This window comes from Bos javanicus, chromosome 5 (genome assembly GCF_032452875.1).
Source record: "Bos javanicus breed banteng chromosome 5, ARS-OSU_banteng_1.0, whole genome shotgun sequence".
NCBI classification, from domain to species: domain Eukaryota; kingdom Metazoa; phylum Chordata; class Mammalia; order Artiodactyla; family Bovidae; genus Bos; species Bos javanicus.
The window spans coordinates 112725065-112752311 of NC_083872.1; the positions used below are offsets into that span (position 1 = coordinate 112725065).

Here is a 27247-nt window from a genome sequence, read left to right on the forward strand (position 1 = left end):
CCCTGGGATTCTCTAGGCAAGAACACTGGAGTGGGTTGCCATTTCCTTCTCCAATGCATGAAAGTGAAAAGTGAAAGTGAAGTCACTCAGTCGTGTCCGACTCTTAGAGACCCCATGGACTGCAGCCCACCAGGCTCCTCCATCCATGGGATTTTCCAGGCAAGATTACTGGAGTGGGGTGCCATTGCCTTCTCCACCCTTTCTACTGCAGTTTGGGGTAAATAAGGCCTGAAGTCACAGGACGGAATTCATCCCTGTTGGCAACCTGAATTGCTTTATTAAGATTTTCACTTCTAGGTTCTTATTTATTCTCCTAGTTATTCATTTAAAAGGCAATAAACAACATCTACCGAGTCTGATGCTGGGAGGGATTGGGGGCAGGAGGAGAAGGGGATGACAGAGGATGAGATGGCTGGATGGCATCACTGACTCAATGGACATGAGTCTGAGTGAACTCCCGGAGTTGGTGATGGACAGGGAGGCCTGGCGTGCTGCGATTCATGGGGTTGCAAAGAGTCGGACAAGACTGAGCGACTGAACTGAACTGAACAAAAATCAAAGTAAACTTGACAGTAAGGAAACATCAACTAAGAAGCATGAGATCTGAAACATGTTTAAAAGCTTTTAACTATCTCCATAGAAACTGGTTTAGGGGTTTCTTTGGGGAGACCTTGCCATCAATTTACCCAAGGCCAAACACAGAGAAATCCTGTAACATGTAGGTACGAATGCTGGTGAGGCCTTCCTCTGCAAAACTGATGTCATAAACACATTTTATTTATATTCAAGCATTTTCCTCCATCATTTTCCCCATAATTACATTATCTTTAAAGCACTGCCTAAACATGGCCTTTTTTTTTTTTTTAAGCTGTTTTATCGAGAGCGAATTAAAAGAAACACCCTAAAATGTCATCAGGTCCTGGATGCGTTCAGAAAAATAATTCAACGCTCCTTTGGTGAGAGTGCCGCCTGGTAGGGGCATGTGCACACGTGGTGGGCAAGAAAAGAGTTTAGTAGATCTGGTCTTAAAAAATCTTCCCACTGCTGTGATTTTTGTTTCCTGATTATCAAAATAAAGTATGTTCATTGTCAAAAAAACCTAACATTAAAAGAAAAAGGAAACAACTCGTAGTTGGTGTGATTTTTGGATGGGAGCCCTGGGAAAGCGACGGAGAGGAACGCACGATCTGTGGCCTGGAATACTGGGCGGCAGGGTACCCCTGCCTAATAAATTAACAGGGCTGGGAAGACTGGCTTCCCAAGGGCCCCGGGCGCAGTGCCATCCCCAAGAAGCTCCTCTTCGGCCACCTGTGTGGCGATTTGTCGCCTTCCCTGAGTAGCTGCGCGGCCCCGTCACCCCGCCACCCAGTTCCCACCGATCTCCTACGCAAAGACCCAACCCAGGCACCTTCCCCCGTAAATGTCCACCGACTGAAAATAGATCCCAAGCCCGCCCCTGACCCCCCCCCTCCGCAATCCTCCCCTTTAAAGGGAGCCACCGGGTGACGCCGGGGGAGTTTGCGGAAGCGCCAACCGCGTTGGGGCCTTGGGCGGATCCCGTGATTGACCCGGCCCCGCCCCCCGGCTCCTCTTCCCCCATTGTGTGAGCGGCTCGGGCCCAGGCCCCGCCCCCTGCCACCTCCCTCCGGAGGCCCAACCCCTCCCCTTTTTTTCACCCCCCCCTTGGCTCATTTCCGGCCGCCGCTGCTACCGCTAGCCTGTAAGGAGGATTCGGCAGAGGGAAGAAACAACAGCCGCCATCTTGTTTGTGTGCTAGGCTTGGGGGGGAGAGAGGGCGAGAGGGAGCGGGCGAGAGTGGGCAAGCGGGACGCCGGGCTGAGTGCGAACTGCGGGAGCGAGAGTGCGGAGGGGAGCTGGGCCGGAGAGAGGCGGCAGGGGGCCGAGACAGTGGCAGGGGGCCCGGGGCGCACGGGCTGAGGCGACCCCCAGCCCCCTCCCGCCCGCACACACCCCCACCGCGGCCCCGGAGCCGGGCCGGCGTCGACGCCTAAGGGGGGACCATTACATAACCCCGCGCCCCGCGGCGCCTTCGCCCGCCGTCGAGGGCGGCCCCGAGCGGAGCCCCGGGGGGCGGGCGCTCCAGGCACCTGGCCGCCGAGGGTGGGGGCCGAAGCGGCGGCCGTATTTATTTTCCGCGGGAGGGGAGGGCGAAGGAGGAGAGAGCGCGGCGCGAGAGGAAGCCGCCTGCGCCGCTCGCCAGAAGCGGGGCCTCCTCGGTGGGCTCGGCGTCGGCGCGGGCAGGCGGCGCTGCTCAGCCCGGCCCCCCTCGGCCCTCTGGGCCGCCGAGCTCCGCGCCCGGCGTCCTCGCCGCGCCTCCGCTGCGCGATGTGAAGCGGCGGCGCCAGCCTGGCTCTCAGCTCGGGCGAGCTCTCTGCGGCCATTAGGGGCCGGTGCGGCGGTGGCGGCGCGGAGCGCGGCGGCAGCAGGAGGAGGAGGGTTCGGAGGGTGGGGGCTCAGGTCCGGGAGGGGGCACCGGGAGGAGGTGAGTGTCTCTTGTCGCCTCCTCCTCTCCCCGCTTTTCGCCCCCGCCTCCTTGTGGCGATGAGAAGGAGGAGGACAGCGCCGAGGAGGAAGAAGCTGATGGCGGCGGCGGAGCTCCGAGAGACCTCGGCTGGGCAGGGGCCGGCCGTGGCGGGCCGGGGACTGCGCCTCTAGAGTCGCGAGTTCTCCGGGATTCGCCGCAGCGGACGCGCTCGGCGCATTTGTGTGCCTGTGCCCTCCTCCGGGCCCAGGCCCGGCCCCTCGCACTTGCCCCTACCTTTTCTCTCGAGTCCACATCCCTCTTCAGCCACCGCGATCCGGCGGAGAGAAAAAGGAACTTCCCCCCACCCCCTTCGGGGGCCGGCGGAGCCCCCTAAGCCCACCCCCGGGATCCGGGCGGGGACCCCGGGCTGAAGAAGAGATTTCCCGAGGATTCTCGTTTTCCTCGCCCGTGTCTCCGAAAGAATTAAAAATGGCCGAGAATGTCGTGGAACCGGGGCCGCCTTCAGCCAAGCGGCCTAAACTCTCATCTCCGGCCCTCTCGGCGTCCGCCAGCGATGGCACAGGTTAGTCTCTGAAGCCCTGGCCTTCCACCTCCTCCTCAGTCTTTTCTGCTCGCTGCACCTTTATTCGTCCATATTTTCTTCTCTCTTCCTAGTTCTCTGCCTCTTGATTGATTTTAAAGGTGTTTGAATGAGCTGATCGAAGGCGTCCAGTAGCCGAACCATTTTCTTTGCTTCCTAAACATTCGTTGCCACACTATGTCATATCGATGTGTGTTCTGGAATTAGGGCTCTTGAGTGGTGCTGTAAAAATGGCCTTTATTGTCGTTATCATGCAGTTTAATTTTGGAAATGCTAGTGCATTTGAGTTGTAAGGGCTTTTTTTTTTTTTTTTTTGCACTTTTAGTTGTAATTTGTGGTTAAGTGAGGAATTATGAATTCTTTCTTCCTGATCGTTACTTGTCCTGTTTCTTCTACTTTCTACTACTCTTCATGAATTCCATTTTGCATAAGATTTTCTATTGAGGATGAAGGTGTAAAAATTCTTGGTTTTACTTGTTTGTGTGTGTGAGATCCAGGATTTCAGGCTTGATGTGAAGTTAAACGTCAAACTTGAAATTTGGTATGAATTATTTTACTAACCATTCCTAGCTCCCTCCGCCCCCTTATTTGCTTTAAAAATCAATATGGAGCGCAGTTCATTTTATCTCTCTCATTTCTTTGGTGCCAGACCAAAATGTCTGAAATTCTGGGGTTTTAGGTTGGAAGAGAGCAGAGGCATTTTCTTTGCAATTTGTAGTTACTTTCTCTTTGGGAAGAGTTGGGGGGTTAACTGATTCTATGGAGTTATATACTTGGAAATCAAGACTAGATATTGAAAGAGTCCCAATCAAGAACTGCCCACATAAACTGATCAAAGAAGAATTTAAAATGTGTGTTAAGTTTTGTATTTGTGGGTTTTGTCTTTTTACACTTTAAACAATGTATGGGGATCCAGATTGCAGTTTAAAAAAACTTCAAATTTTTTACTTCACTCAGTTGTGGACCAGCCTTTTGTCAAGAGAAATGAGACTTGTATCATTCCCTTCTCACAGTGAGTTTGGTGCTATCCTGATGGGCACCGACTTTCTCTTTGGCTTGTCATAGTTGTTTGAGGTGCCAGGATAATGAAGACGAAGAATGGCTGGCCATCTGACAGTCTACAAGATGTTCCCCTTTACTACGGAGCATCTCTTTAACACCCTGAGAAAACAGGCTCGACGTCATCCCTCCATCTGCCAGTGATAGTGCATAATGGAGTTAAATGTACCCTCTGAGTTTGTAGAGAACTTCTAAGCGCGGTTCTAAGTAGGTTTCCTTTCAGTGGGTGAAAAGGTAAGGATATGGCAAAATGCTGTGGATTTTTTGCTTTTATAAGATGTATCCTGAGTTTAAGATAACCTGCAAAGATTGAGGATTTTTGCAGAGTTCCTCTGCTTCAGGCTTGTAACATTGACAGTACATGAACTTTGATCTGTCCTCATTCCTTGAAGTTTCTGTAGTCTTCAGGGATTATTTTTTTTAACCTGTTTTTTCCCTCAGAATTCCTACACGTATTGAGTATCGTATTCCTTTGCGCTTATTAAAATGTCGCTCGGGACGACTTTCACCTTAACTTTAGACTCATTTTCCACCTGTAGATTTGTGTGTTGTTTCTTTAGTTTTTGTGTACTGTGGTAGTTTTTGCTGATTAGTTTTTGTGTAATATGGTAATAGATTTGAGTTAGCCAGTGACTGGGGATATTGTAAAGAAAACTTTTTACCTGTACTATTTTGCCAATTCCTCATTTAAGCAGTTTAGTCTTGGGAGTACTGCAAGGCCTGAAAGGAGACTGCTCTGTTGTTCAGATACTTCTATTCAGGTTGATCTGTGTACTTGGTAACTTTAACTTACTTTGGTAGTGTTTCACCTGACTTATACACAGAAACTGTTTTGCTACTTTAAATACCTGTGAATAATTGTAAGAGTACTAAATGTATCAAGTAGGTTTTTATATAAAAAAAAAATTTCCTCAACATTGAGATTTAACTCAGTCTTAGTATTAAGAGTTTATCTTAATTACTTTACTCTAAATTTTGTAGTGAAGATTGATTTTTGTACCCCTGCCCCGCCCCACTTAAGATTCTAATCCAGGAATTGTTTGGTATCTAATTTTTAATCCTAACCAGTCTGGATTTTTTGATTGGGGCTGGAGGAAGAATATACTGTCCCCCTGTGAACTTCACATTGGGCACCATTGTATTTCTATCGATTGATTGTTTTACATCCAGCACGGTGTAGTTTTAAGTTTGCAGGTAACTTTAATAGAAACATTTCACTCTTTAAAACTTTACATTTTAAACTTGTAACTTCTGAATTTTTAGAGTTGCCACCCTAGGTAGTTTATAAATGTGAATGTAAATTATGCCTCAGTACTTACTGATTGATTTTATCTAGAACTGTTCAAAATGATCCCCGAATTCTAGACTCCAGAAACTTTTTTTAAATGGTTGAGGCTTGCAGTTTTAATAGTGTACGTGTACCTGCCAAGAGTGTTTGCATGTGCCAGTTTTATAGGGAAGAAAGTTGGAACACAATTGGGTTGACATGCTAAAGCATTACAAAACAGAATTAGTGCTTTAATCTCCAAATTTGAACTTCTAAGGTTATCCACTGATGCAGAATGAAAATGACTTATTTAATTCTCAGAGATTCTTCTAAAAGATTTTCCAGGTTGATTGTAGTAGCTTGAATTAAGTTCAAGTTTTACATGTCAAAATGAGGAGAAAGAGAATTACAGCTTTTGCATCTTTATGGTCTTGTCTCAATATTCGCACATGATCCATTGAAATTTTTACGTAACTTGGTATGGTTAGATCAGAATTATTTGAGAAATCAACTGACTTTCTGTCCTACCACATCTGTTACCGCCCTACATCATAAAAGCATTTGTAAAAAAAATTGTTTTGGTAAAATTATTGACCAGAATAGTTAATATGTAAGTCCTACAAATATTTCTTGAACCTGTTTTGGTAATACCTTGAGTGGCGGGAAAGATGGGGATGATGCGTTGCCTTCATTGCTCACTGGACGTGTTCTAGCACTGCTTCGTGTACATTGGATGCTGTATGGCCAGAGTCTGGAAGGAGGCATGACAGCATGATCTGGTATGTTTAGTAGGCTCTTTCTGGTCTTGATACAGTTTTGTGGCTCTGCGTGTACTCTGTGTCAGAATTAGCTTGGATTTTATGCCCGTTTTCATTTTGAAGGCAAAGGACAGCTATAGCTGCATTTGAACACTAGATTATGGTACGTAATGGATTTTTTGTGTGTGTGGCAAGGATTTTTTAAATGTCTGTTTCTTTCTCAGGACACCATTGTGTCTTAGTGGTTTATCATCAAAGAAAATATTTTTGATTGGAGACTCTCGTTTCTAGCTCTTACACCGGTGATACTATGTTTTAATTTTATTTTGGGGGCATGAAGGTTTGCTTGAGAGTTCTGCTTCTGAAGTTTTTGAGTTATGGCTGTTCAGTCCAGCAAAGTATTGCTGACCTTGTGTTAAGTTAAATTTCAAAACATTTTAAGTGCCTTAAACTCTGGCAATTGCTTATTCTTAAGACTTTGTAAGTTCATTTATAAGGCTCCCAGAAAGTTGTCTGTGGTTGATAGTAAGATAAGATGACGTTAAGTTGTAAATCTTGTGTGTGTTACAGTAGGGTTCCCTTTTTCAGCTAGAGTTCACGTTATTTTGCGGAGGTAAGAAATGCATTGCCATGTCCAGCGATTGGATGAAGGGGAGGGAGGAAAGGGTTTCTGCCTTGGTTGCCTTTTGGCATTGTTTTCGGTTTTACTTTGCTTTTGAACCTTCTCCTTAGTCTGTTCTGTAAAACGGAGGGGAATTAAAACAAAAAGTTGAATATTAGTGCATAGTGGGTTTGTAAGAACAGTAAGCGGTAAATAGGAAAGAGAGTAGGAAGAATGTTGCAGATACAAGTGGGAGTGTAAAAAGCTTCTTCCTGGTATATTTACAAAAACAATTCAAGAGTTATTCTGCCAGTTCTTACACCCAACAATTAATGGGAAAAAAAGACATCTTGTTTGGTGTGATTTAAATTTTAAGGTTTCCTCCTTTGAGAATTTCTGAAGTTGATATTTTTTCCCCCCCGTATGGCAAGGCATTAAGAGAAATTAATGGGCAAGCTGAAACTTAAATTATGCCACGTGTAAAATATTTAAAACATTGGCTATTGCAGATGATTTTTTTTTAATTAGATGGGTAGTAGTTTTCTTCTAAAATTTTAATGGGAAAATTTTTTATTACTGCTCAGTTCTTGAAAAAGATTTAAGAGAATAAATATTGAGCTTTTAAGGCCTATTCTGAACAATTTGGATATCATTTGTTTTTGAATGTACATTTTTTAAAATAAATGCCCCCAACGTCAATTAGGAGTAATTTAGTCGAGAATGTAAATTTTGACTAATAGGGAAAAAAGTGAAATGTACACTACTGGGAAAGTGAGTGGCTGAGAGAATGGGTTTTAGAGTCTAACTAGCGGAGTTCAAATCCCAGGCCTGCCTTTATTAACTGTGTGCCTTAGGCCAGTTACTTAATCTTTCTGTCTCAGCTTCCTCACCTGTAGTGCCCAATGTGTAGGATTGTGGTGAGGAGTAGATGAGAGTTCTCTTTATTAAATGCTTAGAATAGAGACTTCCCTGGTGGGCCACTGGCTAAGACTCTGTGGTCCCAATGCAGGCAGTCTGGGTTCGATCCCTGGTTGGGGAACTAGATCCTACATGCTGCAGCTGAGACCAGGCACAGCCAAATAACTAAATGAAATAAATAAATATTAAAAACGCTTAGGGTGGTGCTTGCTGTAATATAGCATGAGCTTATTAAGTGTTAAGTGTTTTTAACCTTACTGCTAAATATACCCCACAAAAGCAGTTCTAGGTATGTTTTTTAATGGATATACAGATAGGTTGGCTAAAGATAATGAGAGAGTAGTCTTAAAAGTAAGGCTTATGGTGCAGAGTTAGCCTATACATCATCTACTCAAATGTGAAGTTTTTTGAGAATATAATATGGCAGCAGAGATTTAAGAGTATATATGTGTGTGTGTGTGTGTGTGTGTATACACACACACACACACACACACACATACACTGTCACATATTGAAGGCAGTTAAGAAAGATTGTTCTTACTGGAAATGCTCAAGGTAAGAATGTCTTTTTTTCTAAAGAATCGTGTGGTTGAGCATTTTTTATTTATCTGGATTTTAAAACTTTCTTAAAGGAGGAGGAAGAAAAGTAGGAGGAGCAGGGTACAGCTTTTCAGTATTTTTGGCCACACCCAATAAGAACTACAGTTTATATGGAGAACCAGAGACCCTGTCTCAGCAAGTGAACAAACAGTACTTATCCTGCTTATTTCTTGTGATCTACTCTGATATTTTCTGTTGCATTTTATTTTTTTAAAAAGTGGTGGTTGTGATCCACTACATTGATTTCATGACCCACCATGGCTTGTGGCTCATGACTAGTATTTGAAAAATACTAGTTTAAAAGAGTTGACAGTCTGCCAGTTAGTTGTCCTGTGTTGGACCAACATTTTCTGTGTGCTAGGCATTTATCCTCAGAATGAGGAATATTGTGGTAATCCAGAAAGTCATGGACCCTTCCTTCCTGGGGTTTGCAGATAAGGGGAGGAGAACAACATTCAAGTCTGATGGGGCCAGTATTGTATTTGGGAAGTACAGTGTACAGTGGGAGAAATGGGGGTACCTAACCTGTAGCTACTGTTGCTCTGGTGGCTGTCTTTGAAGAAACTGGAATCTGATCTTGGGATTTGAAGGATAGACAGGGCTGCTAAGAGTGAACCCAGGTTAAGGAGAAGAGTCTGGTCTGTCAGGGAATCTTTGCATGTCATCTAGTTGGGGGACAGCAAGAAATATAACTGCATAGGTTAGCAAGGGGTCAGTCATACAGGACTTACTGGCGTTACTGCTTACTAGAGTTTAGACTTTCCATTTTAGCTTTTTTAAATGTATAGACAGAATTGTACCTTAGAGTCTAAGGCTTAGATGATTGACAAATGAGGAATGGTTTGGAAAGGAAAAGGAGAAAATAGGGAGACCAGTGAGATAACTGTTTCAGAATTCCAGATGTGATGGGAGTGGCCCGGATTAGTAGATGAAAAGAAGTGAGGTTTGAGGGGGCATGGGTGGTCAGCAGAGCTTGGTGATTAATTAAATGTCAGGATATTGCCAGAGAGGGAAATTCCCAAATTTCAGGCTTGGACAGCAGGATTGATGAGGATGTCATTTACTGAGACAGCAAGCATAGGAAGAGAGGTGTGTGGGTATGGATGGGGGAGGGGTTTTGATGAGTTAAGTTTTGCACATTTTGAAGTTGTGCAATTCTCCTGAATTGAGTAGTCACTATTTTCATTTGGAAGACTTTTCATTTCAGCTAACAAACATTGACTGCCTACCGAGTTATAAGTGTTCGCACATAAAGATGAAGCAAGGTGCAGTGTCTGGTTTCAAAGCCTTTAGAATCTGCTGGAATTGGTATACATATCTACACAGTTTTCCCATAAGTTATACTCTGATACAAGTTGTTAAAATGGGTTAGATGAAGGCAGAGGATAGGGATTATTTCTTTCTTGACATGTACAGCTGCTATATTTATTTATTTTTGGCCACACTGGGTCTCTGTTGCTGCAGGCAGGCTTTCTCTCGTTGCAGGGAACGGGGGCTTCTCTGTCGGTGCACGGGCTTCTCTTGTTGGGAAACACAAGCTCTAGGTGCACGGGCTCAGTAGTTGGCTACTTGCTGGCTCTAGGTTGAGTGGGCTTCAGCAGTTGTGGCTCACAGACTCAGTAATCATGGCATGTGGGCTTAGTTGCTCCGAGGCATGTGGAATATTCCTGGACCAGGGATCGAACTTGTGTCCCCTGCACTGGCAGGTGGATTCTTATCCACTGTGCCACCAGGTAAGTCCAGGGATTATTTTTGACAGAATGGGTTTGAAGTATTAGGGGAAAAATTTCATAGAGGAAATGTATATTTGAATAAGGGTAGGAGAGCATGACCTACCTTTTCTTAGAAGTAGGGAAACTTGGGAATTTCCTGGCGGTCCAGTGGTTAGGACTCCTGCACTTTCACTGCCAAGGGCCTGGGTTCAGTCTCTCAGCAGGGAACTAAGATCCTGCAAACCGCATGGGCCAGTTAAAAAAAAAAACAAGAAGTAGGGAAAGTTGGAATGGTATTTCAGGTGGAACAAACATAAGTGGTTTATATGTGACCGGAACACAGACTATATGGTGGAATGTTTTCATAGGCGATAGATGGGAAAGGATGTTAGGGTCCTATTTTGAAAAAGACAGAAATATGCTAAGGAATTTGACATTTATCTCACCATCAGGATAAACATTTTATGAGAATAGTGGCATGGTCAGGGGAAGAGTAGTTCCAGAAGCCTTGTACGGAATCGGTAACAGCGACAGAACCTAATGGCTGGAAGACCTAGGGTTTGTCGTTTATCTCTTGGACATGCACATATCTTTTGTCTTTGAGGGTTTTGGTAAGTTGTAATTTTCAAAGTGAATTGTTTATTTTCTTAAGATCCAAGTTTTGTTACCAGTTGTTTGTCATACATGTAGAAAATACAGCTGATTAAAAAAAGTCATGCTCCTCTTTTTCTTTACAGATGTACAGTTTCTAGGAGGCTTTTTTTTTTTTTTTTTTTAAGAAAAGAGTATGATAGCTTCTCTAGGAGTCCCCTAGGCATTCCCTTGGAACAGACTCCAATTAGGCAAACAAATCCAGCCCTCAGAGCAAAGCTTCTCATAAGATGTTACTATACTCAAAATCAAGAAATGATCAGTGGTAGTTATGTTAGCATGCTGTTTAGGCTTAATAAACATGTAATTGAGTTGATTGGTAAAGTGGGTATTTATTGAAATGAAAATAATAGTGTCCTCATCTTTTTAATTTCATACCAAGAAATATCATAAATATGTTAGGGTTAAGAATAAAACTTCAGGTCAATCACTTTGCAAAGTATAGGTACACCTTTTGATGTCATGGTTGCAAGACTGTTAAGAATGCATATTTTGAAAATTAATACGTGCTTTTGCCTGTTGGCTTTCAAAATTCAGCACCAGCCAACATGCATAGCTGTATGATCCTATAAAACTTAATATTGATTATCGTCTTTGATCAAACTTGTATCTTACGAAACAGATGTTTCGTAAAGTAGTAGAAGTCTTACCTGTCTCTCCAGCATGGATTTTTTTTTTATATATATATATAATTTTTGGCTGTGCTGGGTCTTTGTTGCTGCAAAGGCTTTTCTCTAGTCGCAATGTGTGGGCTTCTCATTGCAGTGACTTTTATTGCAGAGTACAGGCTCTGGGGTGCACATGCATGGGCTTCCGTAGCTGTGGCTCTTAGGGCACAGGCTCGGTAGTTGCAGTGCATGGGCTTAGTTGTGGGATCTTCCCAGATCAGGGATTGAACCCATGTCTCCTGTTTTGGCAGGCAGGTTCTTTACCACTGAGCCACCACGGAACACCCACTGTGAATATTTCATTACATTTTTTAGTGTTCCTTTAAGCTCAGTATTGTAGTTTTGAGTGTCTGTGATCTTTTCCTTGACAGGTGGGTTTTTATGGTTAGATTAATTCTGCTTCATCTACAGAGTATTAAAATACTTACGAATTACAGTACTGAATAGAAGTTACCTATCATGAAGTTTACAAAATTGCCTCGATTTTAAAGGCCAACATTGTGCTTTTTTAAGCACCCAAAACAGCTGAGTTAATTTAAGAATAGAAGTGCCCCAAACCATTAAGGAGAGATCTTTGTGAGATTGATAGTTTCATATCTAGCCAAACCGTTTTCAGAATTATTAAAGTTCTGTAGATTTGACTTTCATCTCCAATCCCTGTTTTTTAAAACCTCAGCTCTCTGCCCACCTCGTCACTCACCTGGCTCCCCTTCAGTTTGCTGTGGCTCAGTTCCTCTCCACTCTTAACTTGTCCCATTCCTACTCGTCCTCTGGCCCCACCACAGGGATGAAAGAAAGGTTTTGAGATCTGGATTGTACATTAATTTAAAGGCACTTTTAATATCACCAGGGAAGTCCTTTAATATCACAGAGAAAGCTAGCTTAAAGGAGTGGATGGATAGATTCTGTCTTTTGAGCAGATACTTGCAAATTGACTAGTTTTAGAATAATTTGTACAGGTATTTCGCTTAATGTACACAGTTTAAGAGAACTGAGTTTTTATTTGAATTCAGCTTACCTGAAGTACAAAAAATAAGCCTGTTTATTCAGCAAATAAAGTTTGAACTTTCTAAATGGGGAAAAAAATTAGTAAGTGCAAGAGATTCTCTTATGCAGTAGAATTAGATTTTGAGCCAACGTTATTTCAGTTTTGCATCCTAGTTTGTAGTTTTAAACTTTTCTTTATACTCAGACAATCCACTGTTTGGAATTATATTGTTAGTAATCCTAATTTTGAAAGTTATACTTCAGTTATATATTTCACAGTAGTGAATGTCTGCCCAATTTCTCAGCTAAGTATTTATTGTACAAGAGATGATACAGTTAAATCTGCTGTGAGGACCACAGAAATAGAGAAGACACCAAGGGTAATCTACAGAATCAGAATGTAAGAATGAAAGGGTGTTTTGACTCAACACTAGTTTCCTACATGTTCAGTCCAAATTCATTTTTGTTTAAATTGTCACATTTCTTATCCACGGTCCATTGGCTGAACCTAATGTATTATGCTAAGCTTTTCAAACCAGATTAAAATCTGTCCTGTTCGGCTCATTTTGTGCCACCATGTTTGGACTGAATGTATACTCAGGTGAAGAAACATTATTTTTTACCACATCGCCTGGCATTTGGGATCTTACTTCCCCAACCCAGGGTTGAAACAAGCCCGCTGCAATGGAAGCGATGGACCATGGACCTCCAAGGAAGTCCCGAAGAAGCATTTTACTCAAAGTTCTTTTGTATTTGAGCATCTGAGAACTGTATATGGAAACCTGTCAATAAACTATTTGATAGAAGCAGCCTGCTGTTGATGTTGATCGGTTGATACTTTGAAAAGTAAGCAGGAAACATCTTACAGGATAAGACGTTCAAGTTGTTCGTGATACTATTCTACAGTGTTTGTCATGGGATACTTTAAAGGTAATGGGATAAATTTCAGATTTATACATTTCTAATCAAAGAAAAAGGGGAGTCAGCAAATTAAATGTTAGAGGCTCACCTTAGTATCTAGAAAAAGTTCTCTCTGTCATTTACTATCTTAACTTCCTATTTCTCAGTCCACTGCAGTCTGGCTTATGCGCTTCACTGCTGTTAACTTAGACCACCAACTATCTCCTGTTATCTATATTCAGTGAATTCTCTCTCAAGCATGGAACACCACGAACATTGCCTTCTTGGAACCTGGTTTCCAGGACAGTATTCCTGGTAGATGGACTGGAGGAGGATGTTGAATTTTAGCATCCTTTGCTGGTAAGATCATTGTCCTTTAAATACGGGCATGTCCAGGTTATCCAAGAGAGTAACTTCAGAGTCATTCCTCTCTTTTTCTCTCCGTAACCCCCTAACTACAGTTAGAGAGTTCTTCTGGTAGACCTCTTTGATGCCCCTTTAGCAGCAGCCTCCTCACCAGTCTGCCTTACTCTAGACTTGTCTGTCGATTTATTTTTCATCTTCTTTGTCTGAGTGAGCTAGAGCATGAAGATTTGTTCATATCCTGAAAAGTGAAAGTGGCTCAGTCCTGTCTGACTCTTTGCGACCCCATGGGCTGTATTAAGTCCGTGAAATTCTTCAGGCCAGAACATTGGAATGGGTAGCCGTTCCCTTCTGCAGGGATCTTCCGCACCCAGGGATCGAACCAAGGTCTCCCACATTGCAGGCAGATTCTTTAACAGCTGAGCCATCAGGAAAGCCCAAGAATACTGGAGTCGGTAGCCTATCCCTTCTCCAGTGGATCTGCCCAACCCAGAAATTGAACCGGGGTCTCCTGCATTGCAGGTGAGTTCTTTACCAGCTGAGCTACCAGGGAAGAAGCCCTTTATTCATGTCATATTTTGCTTAAAACTCTTCAGTTGGGAAATTCTTCTCTTTACAGTAAAAATCCCAAGGTATTAACGTTAAGGATCTTCTAGGTTGCTGCTTTTATTTGTTTAACACGTAAATTTTATTCAGCTGATCTGACTAATCCCTGTGAAGGGCAAGTTGAGATGGGGGCCTCAGAAGGTGATTTATTTGAACGTTTATATTTTTCCTTTCCTTGAACGAAAAGGAAGAAGCTGAGGAGCTTAGTAAGAGTCGTGGATTGAGGCTGGTCAGTATTGAGACCCACTGTTCAGTAGTTGTTTAAATCCTGGCATTTAAATTTCTAATTATTTTTCCCTTGCATCTTCATACATACTACTTTTTGTTTGGGATTTGCTTTTCTACTAGTTTTAGATCATTGGGTTTTATTTCTGTTTATGACAAACTGGTTAAAGACATAATATCTCATTTTTAGTAATCTTTTTCCTATATGCTGCTCATGAACTTGCAACCAGGTTTTTTTCTGGGAAGCCCCTTGCAGAAGAACCTAATGGGGAAAGCTTGGAAGTTTGATTGTTAAAGTAAAACCCTCGTATTACATTTATTGAGCTTTAGTACTCTTAACCCTTTGGGGTTTCCCTGTTGGCTCAGTGGGTAAAGAGTCTGCCTGCAGTGTAGGAGAGACAGGTTTGATCCTTGGGTTGGGAGGATCCCTTGGAGAAGGAAATGGCAACCCACTCCAGTATTCTTACCTGAAAAATCCCATGGACAGAGGAGCCTGGCAGGCTGCAGTACAAAGGGTCTCGAAGAGACAGATGCAACTGAGCACACCTCTTATCTTAACTCTACCAGTATAGAACTGATACAGTTTGGGTAATTTTTCTTAGTCTGTAAATATTTAAGTTTTTATTAAAAAATGTTTTCTCAGTTTAAAAATGTTCAGAAAAGTTACACTTCTCATAAGGTTGACTACTACTCTAAAACAACTGCTAAAAATGAAGTCTATTTGCTTACTTACATAGAACATTCAGCTGGAATCCAGGGGCTTTAATAGAGTCCCTATTCAGTAACAAAATAGTACAGTCTCAGGGAAGCCGGTGATGGATCACTAACTGCACCTATAAAATGAGAGAATCAGTCATTTCTGATCTTGGGCCCTCCCTGGCAGGGGCCGTGTTCTCTAAGAGGCCTGAGGAAAATGCATCTTCGCTCTCCCAATTCCTCCCCACCCCATGTGTGCTGTGCTCAGTCTCTCCAGTCATGTCTGACTCTTTTCGACCCTATGGACTGTAGCCCACCAGGCTCCTCTGTCCATGGGCTTCTCCAGGCAAGAATACTGGAGTGGGTTGCCATGCCCTCCTCCAGGGGATCTTCCCCACCCAGAGATTGAACCTGTGTCTCTTGAGTCTCCTGCATTGGCAGGTGGGTTCTTTACCAACAGCGCCACCTGGGAAGCCCAGTATGTTTCTGCTTTTATATTTTGTCTGTTTCCAAGTAAACACTACTAGGTGATCTGAGGATCCTTTGCTCAGTCCCACCTGGTATATAACTTTTAAAAGAGGGTTAATGAATTTACACGTTTTTTAATAGGCACATACATTTATATACTTTGGAATTTTACTTTTTTTGTTTTTAAATATGTAAGAACCATCTTGTTCTTTAAAAAAAAACACCATTCATTCATGGGGGTAGAATAAGTAGCCTTTTGATAGAAGAGGTAACATGAGCTCAGTTGGAAAGTAATTGGTAAATTAAGTCAGCTTATAAGAATTAGGTTTTAAACCTCAGGTATTTGGACCCCTTGAACTGTGCTGTTAGGTACCAGTGATGGCTGATGGCATTTGGGAATCCTAAATGTGCAGAACTCTGAGGCACAATCAGACTAGCTCAGAACAGTCAGTGGTAATCAAATGAAATAGTAAGATCTGTTTAGTCGTGGGTCAAAGTAGATGCGACTCTCAAGCCTTCTTTGCTGTGCAGGCTTTTCCCTGACTGCGGTGAGCGGGGCTGTTCTGCTCGCAGTGCGCAGGCTTCTCACCTTGTTGGGGAGGACGGGCTGTAGGTGCGCAGGCTTCCTTAGTTGTGGCCTAGGGGCTTAGTTACCCTGTAGCATGTGGAATCTTCCCGGATTCAGGGATTGGCAGGCGGATTCTTTACCACTGAGCCACCAGGGAAGCCTGTGACACTCTAGCATAGTCTTCCAAATTTAATTAATTTAATCATTGAAAAGAACAAGTTTTAAGGAAAGGTTAAGAGAACTTTTATAAATTTGTAAATCACCCAATCAGATATAAATATAGTGTGCAGTTGCAGAATTGCTGGAAACGTTTATTATCATATTCATTTATTGAGTATATGTGAGGTGCTATGGGAAATGTAAATGTTAAATGAGACCCTTACCTTTCAATACTTAAAATTTGGTAGAGAAGAGCACACAAATATTTAGCTATAACAACAGGTAGAAGATAGGAAGTACATAATTGAGGTTGTAACAATGAACCATCTTAGAAAATAGGAGTACTTGAATCAGACTGAGTTGAAACCTGAGTGGATCTTTTGTAGTGATCACTGAATTAGGTCAATTGAAAATACAGGATTGCCATTAAAAGAATAACCCTATAACCATTGTCAAGGTCTACCAGCGTTAGCTTTCCTGTCTGCTTCACAGTGGAGCCTAACTTTGTAATGAGATGTTGAATATTTTGAAACAGTAACCAAGTGTAGCAGATTGGCTGTAGTACAGGTTAAGTTAAATCCTCAAGGTGAGGGCCTGGAATAAGGCTTCTGTATTATTGAAGTTGATATCTCCTCAATGAACTCTCTATATGTGGCTTTTAACTACTTCTGAGATTCTTGGAGGATTAATGAGAATAATGTATTTATTGAGGAAATGCAGACAATATGACACATTGAAAGTGCCTTATAAAAAGTTGTTTTTGTTATTATAAGCTAGTTATAAGCTAGTCTTACCTCCTAATAGAGTGATGATTCTATTGAATAATAGGTAACATTTTCATAGTTCTGAATATGTGCCAAGCACTACTATAAATACTTATATTGTCGAATTCTCACAAATAATCCATGAAGTGGCTACTTCTCCTGTTGTGGAAACTAGGTTCTTCTGTGTATACTTTAAAATAGTCTTGTCTGGTGATTTGAAAAATTGTTAGGTTGTTTTTTTTGTGGGGGGGTGGTGTTGCTTGGCATTTGGGATCTTAGTTCCCCAATCAGGGGTGGAACCAATGGCCCCTTGCAGTGGAAGCATAGACTTAACCACTGGACTGCCAGGGAAGTCCCCTGTTAAAATTTTGATTGGCCTTGCATTGAATCTATAGGTCAATATTGGGGAAGAGTTGATGTCTTTATGTAATATTGAAGATCTGTACCCATATGTTTTGTGATGTTACTCTGTTCATTTAGATGGTCTTTAGTTTCATAGTTCACGTGTATCTTCTAATACTATTGTCAGGTCCCCCCCCCCCCATTTCTTAAAGTATTTCTAATCATTTTTTACTGATATACAGAAAATGCAATTTAATTTGCTAACCTCTTACTATTTCCACTTCTTTGCCTTGGAATTTCACTGTTGACAGGTGTATTGTTTGCATACAGTAAGTTATGTTTCTTCCTTTTCAGTCTTGACTCATGAATATTTCTTGTATTATTGCTTTGACTAGAGACTCCAGTTCAGCACTGAATAGAAATGGTTGTTTTGGGTATCTTTGTCTTGTTCTGATGCTAAAGAGGCTGTTTTTAATGTTGGTGCGTTATCCATAATTGCTGTCAGTTTTTAGGTTTTGGAAGAGCCTTTTTTATCAATTTAAGGAAGTTCTCATCAGTTGTGTGTGTGTGTGTGTGTGTGTGTTTTATCGGAGTGTTACTGATTTACACAGGCTTCCCTGGTGACTCAAGAGTCACCTGCCAACGCATGAGATGTGGGTTCAATACCTGGATGGGGAAGATACACTGGAGAAGGAGATGGCAACCCACTCCAGCATTCTTGGCTGGAAAATCCCACAGAGGAGCCTGGCAGGCTGCAGTCGATGGGGTAGCAAGAAGAGTCAGACACGACTACAGACGAGAGCATCGTTGATTTACACTGTTAGTTTCAAGTCTACAGCATGGTGATTCAGTTATATATATATATATCTGTTCTTTTTCCCGTCGGGTTTTGATTGCTGTGGTTTTGTTTTAAAAATCGTGATTGGGTATTGACTTTTATCCAGTGCTTTTATTCCAGTCACTGAACCTAATGTTTTCTTTCTTCTCTGTTACTATGGTGAATATGCAAACCTCTCTTTCCTGGATTCCTGAGATGATCCCAACTTGATCATGAGATTACACCTTTAAGACACTGATAAATTTGGTTTGCTCTTTTTTAAGGATTCTTGCTTCTCTGTTCATGATTTTCTTTTCTTGTACTGGCCATGTGTGGTTTTTAGAGTATTTCTGTTTTCTAGAAGTATTTGTGTGAGGTTGAATTGTCTTTTCCTTGAAAGTTCAGTAGGACATGCCTGCAAAAATACTTATATTTGGTCTTTATGGGAAAATTAAGCAATGGTTCTTTGATAGTAATAGGAATATTCAGAGTTTCTCTGTTTCCTTTTAAACTTTTTAAATGGAAGAATTCAATTTAATAGAAAAAAGAATTCCCATGTGCCTGTTACTTCAGGTTACTAATAATTTTGTCTCTTCCCCCACTCTGTTTTTTCTGCTGGAGTTTTAAAAGTAAATCCCAGGCTTCTTGTTTCACTAGAAATGCTTAAATATGTATCTCTTAGGATTTATTTCAATAACTGTTCTGTTGTCGTACCCAACAAAATTAATGATTTTCTTAATATCCATTAATCAGTATTTGTGTTATCTTGATTCTCTTCTTAAAATGTATTTCCACAGTTGGGTTTGAATCAGGTATTCAAACGAGGTATTGTTGAATCTCTTGATAACTTCTACCATTGACTTGTTGGAGATGCAGGGATATGTATAATTTCTTTTTGATTGAGGTTTATTGAGTGCTAACAGGAATTCATTAGTTTTGTCACTTTTCCGTTTTTTCTTGGTATAAAATTGATTAGTAATGCCACTTTTTCTTTTTATTGTCTTTTCTCCTTAACTTTCCCAGAAGTTTATCTTTATTACTCTCTTTGAAGAACTAACTTCTGGTTTTGTTAGTAACCTCTCCATTTTTCTTTTTTGTTGCATTGCTTTTTTATTTGATCATCTTTTTCTTACTATTTTTTTTTCAAATATCTTAGATATTTGTTGATTTCTAGCTGTATTTCCTTTAAGTTTTGAAATGTATTCTTATCATTATTCAACCAGGGATTGAACCCAGTGAAAACCTGGAGTCCTAACCACTGGGCTGCCAGGGAATTCCCCATGTGTATATTTTAAATTTCTAAATAGGTAGAGATTATTTTTTCTTAAACACTAAACATATGCCGACGGTGGAATGTTTCCTTGTGTACTCCAGGGGGTCAGTAGAATGCAAAGCTGCTTAAAAGTTTGTATGATTCCAGTGTTGTGAATTATGTAAATAGAAGGAAATGAAAGAAATATATAATTAAGCAGTTGTCTTGAGTAGTGATGTCAGGTAAATTTTATTTGAAACCTTATTTATATTCCAAAACTAATCATGAGATACTTTATTTTTATGATGGAGGGGCACATGATTTTTCAGAAGGAAAGAGAATAATTCTGTACTCTAAATCACATCCTGAGATCCTGAGGTACAATTCAGTTCAACTAAAATATCACCCTTTGAGGAGTTGGTATGTAAGTAAGTAACTCATGTCATTCCCAGAGCTACAGTCTGGGTGCATAGGTGGGGTGAGGGGTGGGGGCGGGGGGAAAGACGGCAGGAGAGGAGGAAGAGAAAGAGACACACATGTGATTTCAGTGCCATGACAGAATGCAAAAGAACAGGAAGTTCACATAGAAGAAGAATTGTACTTAAGAACTGAGGGTAATTAGACCAAGAAGATCATTATTAAAGTGGTATCTTGTCTTTGGATGAATTATCTTTAATAGGATTATCAGTTGTAGATTGAACTATATTTACTTTTTAAATACCCAGTAGGGCCTTTTTTGTTTAAAATTACTTACTTTTGGCTGCGCTGGTTTTTCCTTCCTGCGCGCAGTCTTTCCCTGGCTGTGGTGCTGGAGCTCCTCATTGCAGTGGCCTCTCTGGTTGCTGAGCAGAGGCTCTAGGACACATGGGATCACTAGTTGTGGCACTTGGGCTCCTAGTTGTAGCTGGAATTCGTGTCCCCTGCACTGACAGGCAGATTCTTACCCGCTGGACCACCAAGGAAGTTCAGCAGTGTCCTTTTAATGTTAAAACTACTTGGAGAATTAAAACTCAAAACACCTCAGTCCTTCTATTTACATAACACTGGATGGAGGAGCCTGGTGGGCTGCAGTCCATGGGGTCGCTAAGAGACACGACTGAGCGACTTCACTTTCACCTTCCACTTTCATACATTGGAGAAGGAAATGGCAATCCACTCCAGTGTTCTTGCCTGAAGAATCCCAGGGACGGCGGAGCCTGGTGGGCTGCCATCTGTGGGGTAGCACAGAGTCAGACACGACTGAAGTGACATAGCAGCAGCAGCAATCATATATACTTTTAAGCATATACTTTTAAGTATATGCTTTAAGCATACTTTCATTCTACTGTCCCCCTGGAGTACACAAGGAAACATGCCACCATCAGCATATAATGAATTAATACTGTCAACAACCAGGGACAGTTTTGCACTTCCAAGGCACATTTGGTGATATCTGGAGACATTTTTTATTGTCACAAATTGGTTAGAGGTACTACTAGCATTAAAAGGAGAGGCCAGGGATTTGCTGAGTATAGTGCACAGGACAATTTTTCCTTCCTCCCAAGCAGAATTATCTAGCCTAGAATGTTCAATAGTGCCAAGACAAGGACCCCTAGGTTAATCTATAATCTTCGCATCTTCTTTTTGGCACGGGGGTAGGGCAGAGATGGAGTGGTGATGGTTCGTAGGTTAGTGAAGGAACTAGACGCATGGTTTCATATCTTACTCAGCTAGATTTTGGTTAAGGAGAACTATTCTGTGGTTTGAAGTCAGGTGAACACAACTTCATTCAGCTTTGTGGCAGGCGCTGTGTGATAGCAGTTAGAGGTAAGGAGCTCCTGTCTTTCTGGAGCTTACCCTGAGTGGTCTACAAAGAGCAGGTCTTTTTCTTTATATCAGTTGTCTTTTTTATAATTATTATAGTTTTAATCTTTTGTTTCATTCTGAATTAAGTTTGTGTATAGATTCTGGATTTAGTCTGTGTATAGATTAGTTATTTTAACCCCTTGTAAGAAATTCTGGAATAGTAAACAATTTTAATTGTATATCTTTTTCATGACTGTCAATACAAACTTTCAGCAACTTGTAATGTATATCACACTAATATGTATTCTTCTTTGGTTTTATTTTAGGTACAGTTTATAAATGTTTAAACTTGTTGGCATGATAGTACTCTTTTATATATATTTTCTATGTGCACACACACACAAACATGTAAAATAAAACTTTAGTGTAACATGAAAAACTAATACAAACAGTATTCCATGGGGTGAGGTTTAGAGATGATATTTAATGCTGATCAAGAACAAGTATAGAGAAATCTGTAATTTTGACTGTCATACTTTAACCTTTATCTTTCCTCTTTGTTTTTAGATTTTGGCTCTCTGTTTGACTTGGAGCACGACTTACCAGATGAATTAATCAACTCTACAGAATTGGGACTAACCAATGGTGGTGATATTAGTCAGCTTCAGACAAGTCTTGGCATAGTACAAGATGCAGCCTCTAAACATAAACAGCTGTCAGAATTGCTACGGTCTGGTAGTTCCCCTAACCTCAATATGGGGGTTGGTGGCCCAGGCCAAGGCATGGCCAGCCAAGCCCAACAGAACAGTCCTGGATTAGGTTTGATAAATAGCATGGTCAAAAGCCCAATGGCCCAGGCAGGCTTGACTTCTCCCAACATGGGGATGGGCACTAGTGGGCCAAATCAGGGCCCCACGCCGTCTGCAACAGGTGTGATGAGCAGTCCCGTCAGTCAGCCTGCCATGGGAATGAACACGGGGATGAACGCTGGCATGAGTCCCGGCATGCTGACTGCCGGCAATGGACAAGGGATGATGCCTAATCAAGTCATGAACGGTTCAATTGGAGCAGGCCGGGGGCGACCGAATATGCAGTACCCGAACCCAGGCATGGGAAGTGCTGGCAACTTAATGACTGAGCCGCTGCAGCAAGGCTCTCCCCAGATGGGGGGACAGACGGGACTGAGAGGCCCCCAGCCTCTCAAGGTGAGTGCAGTTTCGGTTTGTGTGCCCTGTCAGTGTATTTCTGAGTGTTCCAGGGGTGGAGGAGGAGGGCCTAAGGTCATTTATTCTTTACTGTTCATGTTTACTCTTCTTATATTATGTAGCATCTCCCACATATTATATGCCAGGCATCTATTGTCACAAATTTTATACTGCTCTTACATTAAATGTAAGTGATAAATTTATTTTAACAACTTTGAGTACCTTCACAGTTTGTTTCAAATGATTGCCAGCTAATTCCTGTTCCCTGTGACACAAGTATTAGAATATTTTCATCTCATTTTAGCCTTCATAGCCTCCCTTAAAACACAGTTTTGAGAGAGCTGGCATTATACTATCTTCAGATAGATTTCATTTGTTGCCATTGCTTGGAATGTCCCTGGTTTTTAAGAGATGTGTTATTTTTTTTCCTTATTGGTTGATGGATATTAAGATGCGTTTTTGTTTAGTCACTTAAGTTGTGTCCCACTCTTGTGACCCATGGAGTCCAACCTGCCAGGCTCCTCTGTGCATGGGATTTTCTAGGCAAGAAAATGGGAGTGGGTTGCCATTTCCTTCTCCAGGAGATCTTTCCGACGCAAGGATCTAACCCACGTCTCTTGCGTTGCAGGCAGGTTCTTTACCACTGACCACCTGGGAAACCCTAAGATGCCATTAAGCCCCAACCAACGTCCCAGGTGTTCTAATTAACCTGATCTTGGCTGTTATTTGAAAGACTTTTCTCTTTTAAAAAGCCTACTTTCTTAGCCTTATCAAGTAGAGAATGTTAAATACATTTTAAAATACATTTAAATATGTACTCTGTGTAATTAAAATTTTATCAGTGTATATTTGATGTTTATTCCTCCATATTTTTCCTGCACATTTCATTCCTTTTTCTTGAAATGGCATCACACTACAGTTGCCAGTCTCTGGCATGTAATTATTCCTAAGTTCTTGTTGAATGAAAGAGATGGCTTCACTTGTAAGGTGATATTAGAGGTGGGAGAGATTTTCACATTGAGTTAGGAGCAAGCATGCTCTGTAAGAGGAGTAATTTGAGCAACATTAGGACTTGTGTATTCCTGAGAATCATGATGGTGAGGGTTCTAGAGTGAAAGTAAAACGTGGATGAATTGGGAGCGGGAACCCTGAGGGCACGCAGATAAATGAAAGCCCTTAAATATATGTGTGTGGGGGGGCTGTGTGTGTGTGTATATATTTTATAGCTACAGGGTAAAAAATACAGACAACTTAGGAAAGGGTTCTGTTTGGGGTCAGCTGCCTACTCGAGGCTCTCCCTTTCCGGCACTGTCATGTTGTGTGTTGGTGTGGCTTACTTAAAATATTTGGAATGAGAAAGAACAAGAAGGTAGAGTATTAAGTACCTCTTCTGGATTCTGGGGATATGCCTGTTAGGAGTCCCTGCCCTCCTGATGTTTGTATGGGGCAGGGATGGTACACCTTACGCCTTCACTGACCCAGCAAATATTTACTGAGTTGTGGCTTTGATGCTGAAGCTAGAGCAGTGGATAAACTCACTTCAGGGAACTTACTTTCTAGGCTACACATAAGATGTAAATTAATAGTATTCCAGGTAGTGCTGTGAAGAAAAATAAGAAAAGGCTCATTAGGAGAATGCCTAGGTTGAGAGTGGATCACTGTTGTATTTATAATCTGAATCACACATTTCTATATCAGCATTGTTTCAGGTTGGATATGTAGCGAGTAAATTAATCAGACAAAAAAATCCTTGGCTCTGTGGAGCCTATATTTGCATGGGGAGGGGTAATTCAAATATAAAGATTCTATTACTAAAATATTTGTTTTAAGTGAATACCACCTATATGAGTACTGAACCCATAAAGTTTAAAAGTAAGAGTATTAAGTATAAGGCAGAGAGGAAGAATCCATGCTGAGAGAGAAAAAGACAAGTCTTTATGCCAAATCCTGATGGATTTTAAAGGAGACTCTTTCTCCAAATTTGCAATCTTGATGGGTGTGGTTTTAGGTGTGCTGTATCAATTTGAAAAATAGTCCCTATGGGGAGGTGAGGCCCCTGAATTAAGTGTAAGAGTCATAGGAATGAGTATGGAAAATGTTTAGGATTAGATGTCTTTTCGCTTCTGAAAGATCCCTAGTCTTCCTTGTTTATCGTTGTACATACCACCCTGCCACCGCCTCTCCCACCCACCACCAATTGACACAGTGCTTGGGGAATGACTGGATATAGATGTATTTATCAAATCCATTAGGTAGACCAGGTCAGGATGTAGTTTAATTTTGTTTTTATTATTTGGGGATTCATGGAGTGTGTGCATTACTGTTGATGCATGCAAGTCTTATTAAGGGATTTTGTTTCTTAAATATTCCTGAACTGTTCACGTTGTTGTGTTCTGGGCGCTGGTTTTTGTTTGTCATGTGTGTTACCATCGTGTGTTTTATGTGTTCCTGTGTTCCCTAAGTTTCTGTTTTTAATGCATCGGACGCTAAGAAACAACCTGTAGAGTCAGATTTATTTTTAAAGAAAGATAAAATACTCCCGTGCGGTCCTCTGGTTTTAGTTGCCTGGAACTGACTGTGGCTTCCTGGTCCTCTGCCTTTTCAGTTGAGGTGGAGATCTGTATCACTGTGGTCCAGGTAGGTGGTACGTAGTTGGACATCTGGATCACATTAGCTGTAGGGAAGGGAACAAGATGAGATAACTCACCACAGTGTAGCAGAAATTAAGTACAGTATATTCCCTTCCTGTTATACTTAGAGAGTAGAGGGGGTTGAATAAATAGAAACGATAGGGGTGAGGGGGTTGGTTGTGTTTATTTTCTAACACAAAACTCTGAGGGAGATGGCACACAGAAAGCCTGAGGGCCTTTGTTGGTCACGGTGACCAGAAGTGTTAGGAATGAATTATCGCCGTCTGACCAGCAGTTAGTGCAGTCTGTATATTTGAGACCAGGGTCTGCTAGAGTGAACTTGGAATTTCCAGGTTATGCATTGTGATTGAGGAAACAAGCAGTGTCAGAAATTGTTGAAACTTGGTGAGAGCAATCAAGGTGATGTCTGTGTGAACAAATGTGTGAAGGACCGAACTCTACGAGGATGTACTTGATAAAGACATTATGCATCTAAACAAGAGACGTGAAGGCATCTTACTAGTGCCAGGGTTTTGTTTATATAAATTGTGGACTCTTAAATGGCTTTCGTTTTACATCTACCGTGGATTTCCATGCTAATAAGAAACACAAGTGAAATCCAACTCCCCCAAGTGTAGGCGAGCACACTGTTGGAACTGTTAGTGTAAATATCAGTCCTTTAAAAGCAACATGTAGCAGCAGTGCTCCCAGCCCCATTTGGAACTACCAGAAGAAACTGAAACTTTTCACGTAAGCCTGTTTTTGTATTTGGTTATCCCTACATTTTCACTGGTCAGATTCACATAGGAAATTCCAGTTATCGGAGACCAAATACGTTTTTACTCTGGCTGCATCCCACTGAGGCTGCCTGTTTTTTTATGCTTTCACCGGAACGATGCCACTTCCTCAGTCTCATTCCCTATCATCATCCCTGCCTCTTTGTGAATTTAGTATTTTATTTCCTTTACAGGTTAGCATTCAGGAGCCAAAAAATAGGGAAGGAAGGTGTGCCACTCACTGCCTAGTTATAGGGAAAGGGAAAAGCTGAAGCAGATATTGGAGATTCAAGAAACATGATGCTCTCAGGTTTGCAAGTAAATGGGTAAGGGAGATAAGTAGTACTTCTGCCATGGAGAAGTAGTCAAGTTCTCATGAAGATAATGAAAGGTCTGGTATACCATCATTTTTTTCCCCCTTATGAGTAGAAAAAAGGGAGGACAGATGGCAAGAAAACCTGTTAGATGTAGTCTACAAAAGCTGCGTTCAGGGACTTGAATTAAGACAGTGACAGTGGCACGGATGCATGGGACTGGGCGGCTAGAGGTAGAATTTGAAGGACCCTTTGATAGATTGGATCTGTCCAAGAAAGGTGAGAAATCTGGCATGACTCCTTTAGCATCCTTAGTTTGTATCCTGAGTGCTTGCAAGTAGGCAGTGATTGACTTACATGGGGGTCTTATGTGGAAGAATAGAGTTGTGAGTTGCATCATTGTTATCAATAAAACATTTGGCTTTTGAATAATTAATGCTGTGTTCTTTAAGCTACAGTATGATGGCTCCACACAGACTTACATAAAGACAGGGAAATACTTTTTTTTAAAGCCATGCTCTGCAGCATATGGGATCTTAGTTCTCCGACCAGGGATCCAACCTGTGTGCCCTGCAGTGGAGGTGCAGATTCCTAACCACTGGACTGCCAGGGAAGTCCCCGAACTTCCTTTTTAAAGTACATAGGGATTACGAATATACTCAGATTACTTTAAGAGCCAAGGAGGCAATTTAATAAAGCAGCTAGGTCTAAGATATCAAGAAATGCAGGCTTTAAAGTTTATGCGCTGTATCTAGGTAATTCAGATTCAAAAAAATTTTAAATCACTGTTCTACTGTGTCCCTAAATTTAAAAAAAGACATATCCCCCAAACTACCAGTTTTCTACCTTGTTTTTGGTATTTGTTTGTTTGTTTTTTTAACCCAGCCACTCCACACAGCATTTGGGATCCTAGTTCCCTGACTTCAAACCCATGCCCCCTACACGGGAAGCACAGAGTCTTAACCACTGGACAATAAGGGAAGTCCCCTCCCCCACTCCTTTTTTTTTTTTTAATGCTGGAATAAGCATTCAAATGCTTTGGTATATCAAGTTCTCTAATATATTTAAGG

The 27247-nt window shown here is 41.6% G+C and overlaps 1 protein-coding gene across 1 annotated transcript in view; it reads left to right on the forward strand.

The window, feature by feature from the left end:
• The first annotated feature begins 2489 nt into the window (after positions 1-2489).
• The window catches only part of EP300 (E1A binding protein p300), a 64091-nt gene continuing 39333 nt past the window's right edge, over positions 2490-27247 (forward strand). Inside the window, exons 1-2 of the mRNA XM_061418630.1 lie at positions 2490-3068; positions 21820-22457. Coding sequence (XP_061274614.1) covers positions 2975-3068; positions 21820-22457 — 732 coding nt within the window. The 5' untranslated portion in view covers positions 2490-2974. The remainder of the gene's footprint in view (positions 3069-21819; positions 22458-27247) is intronic.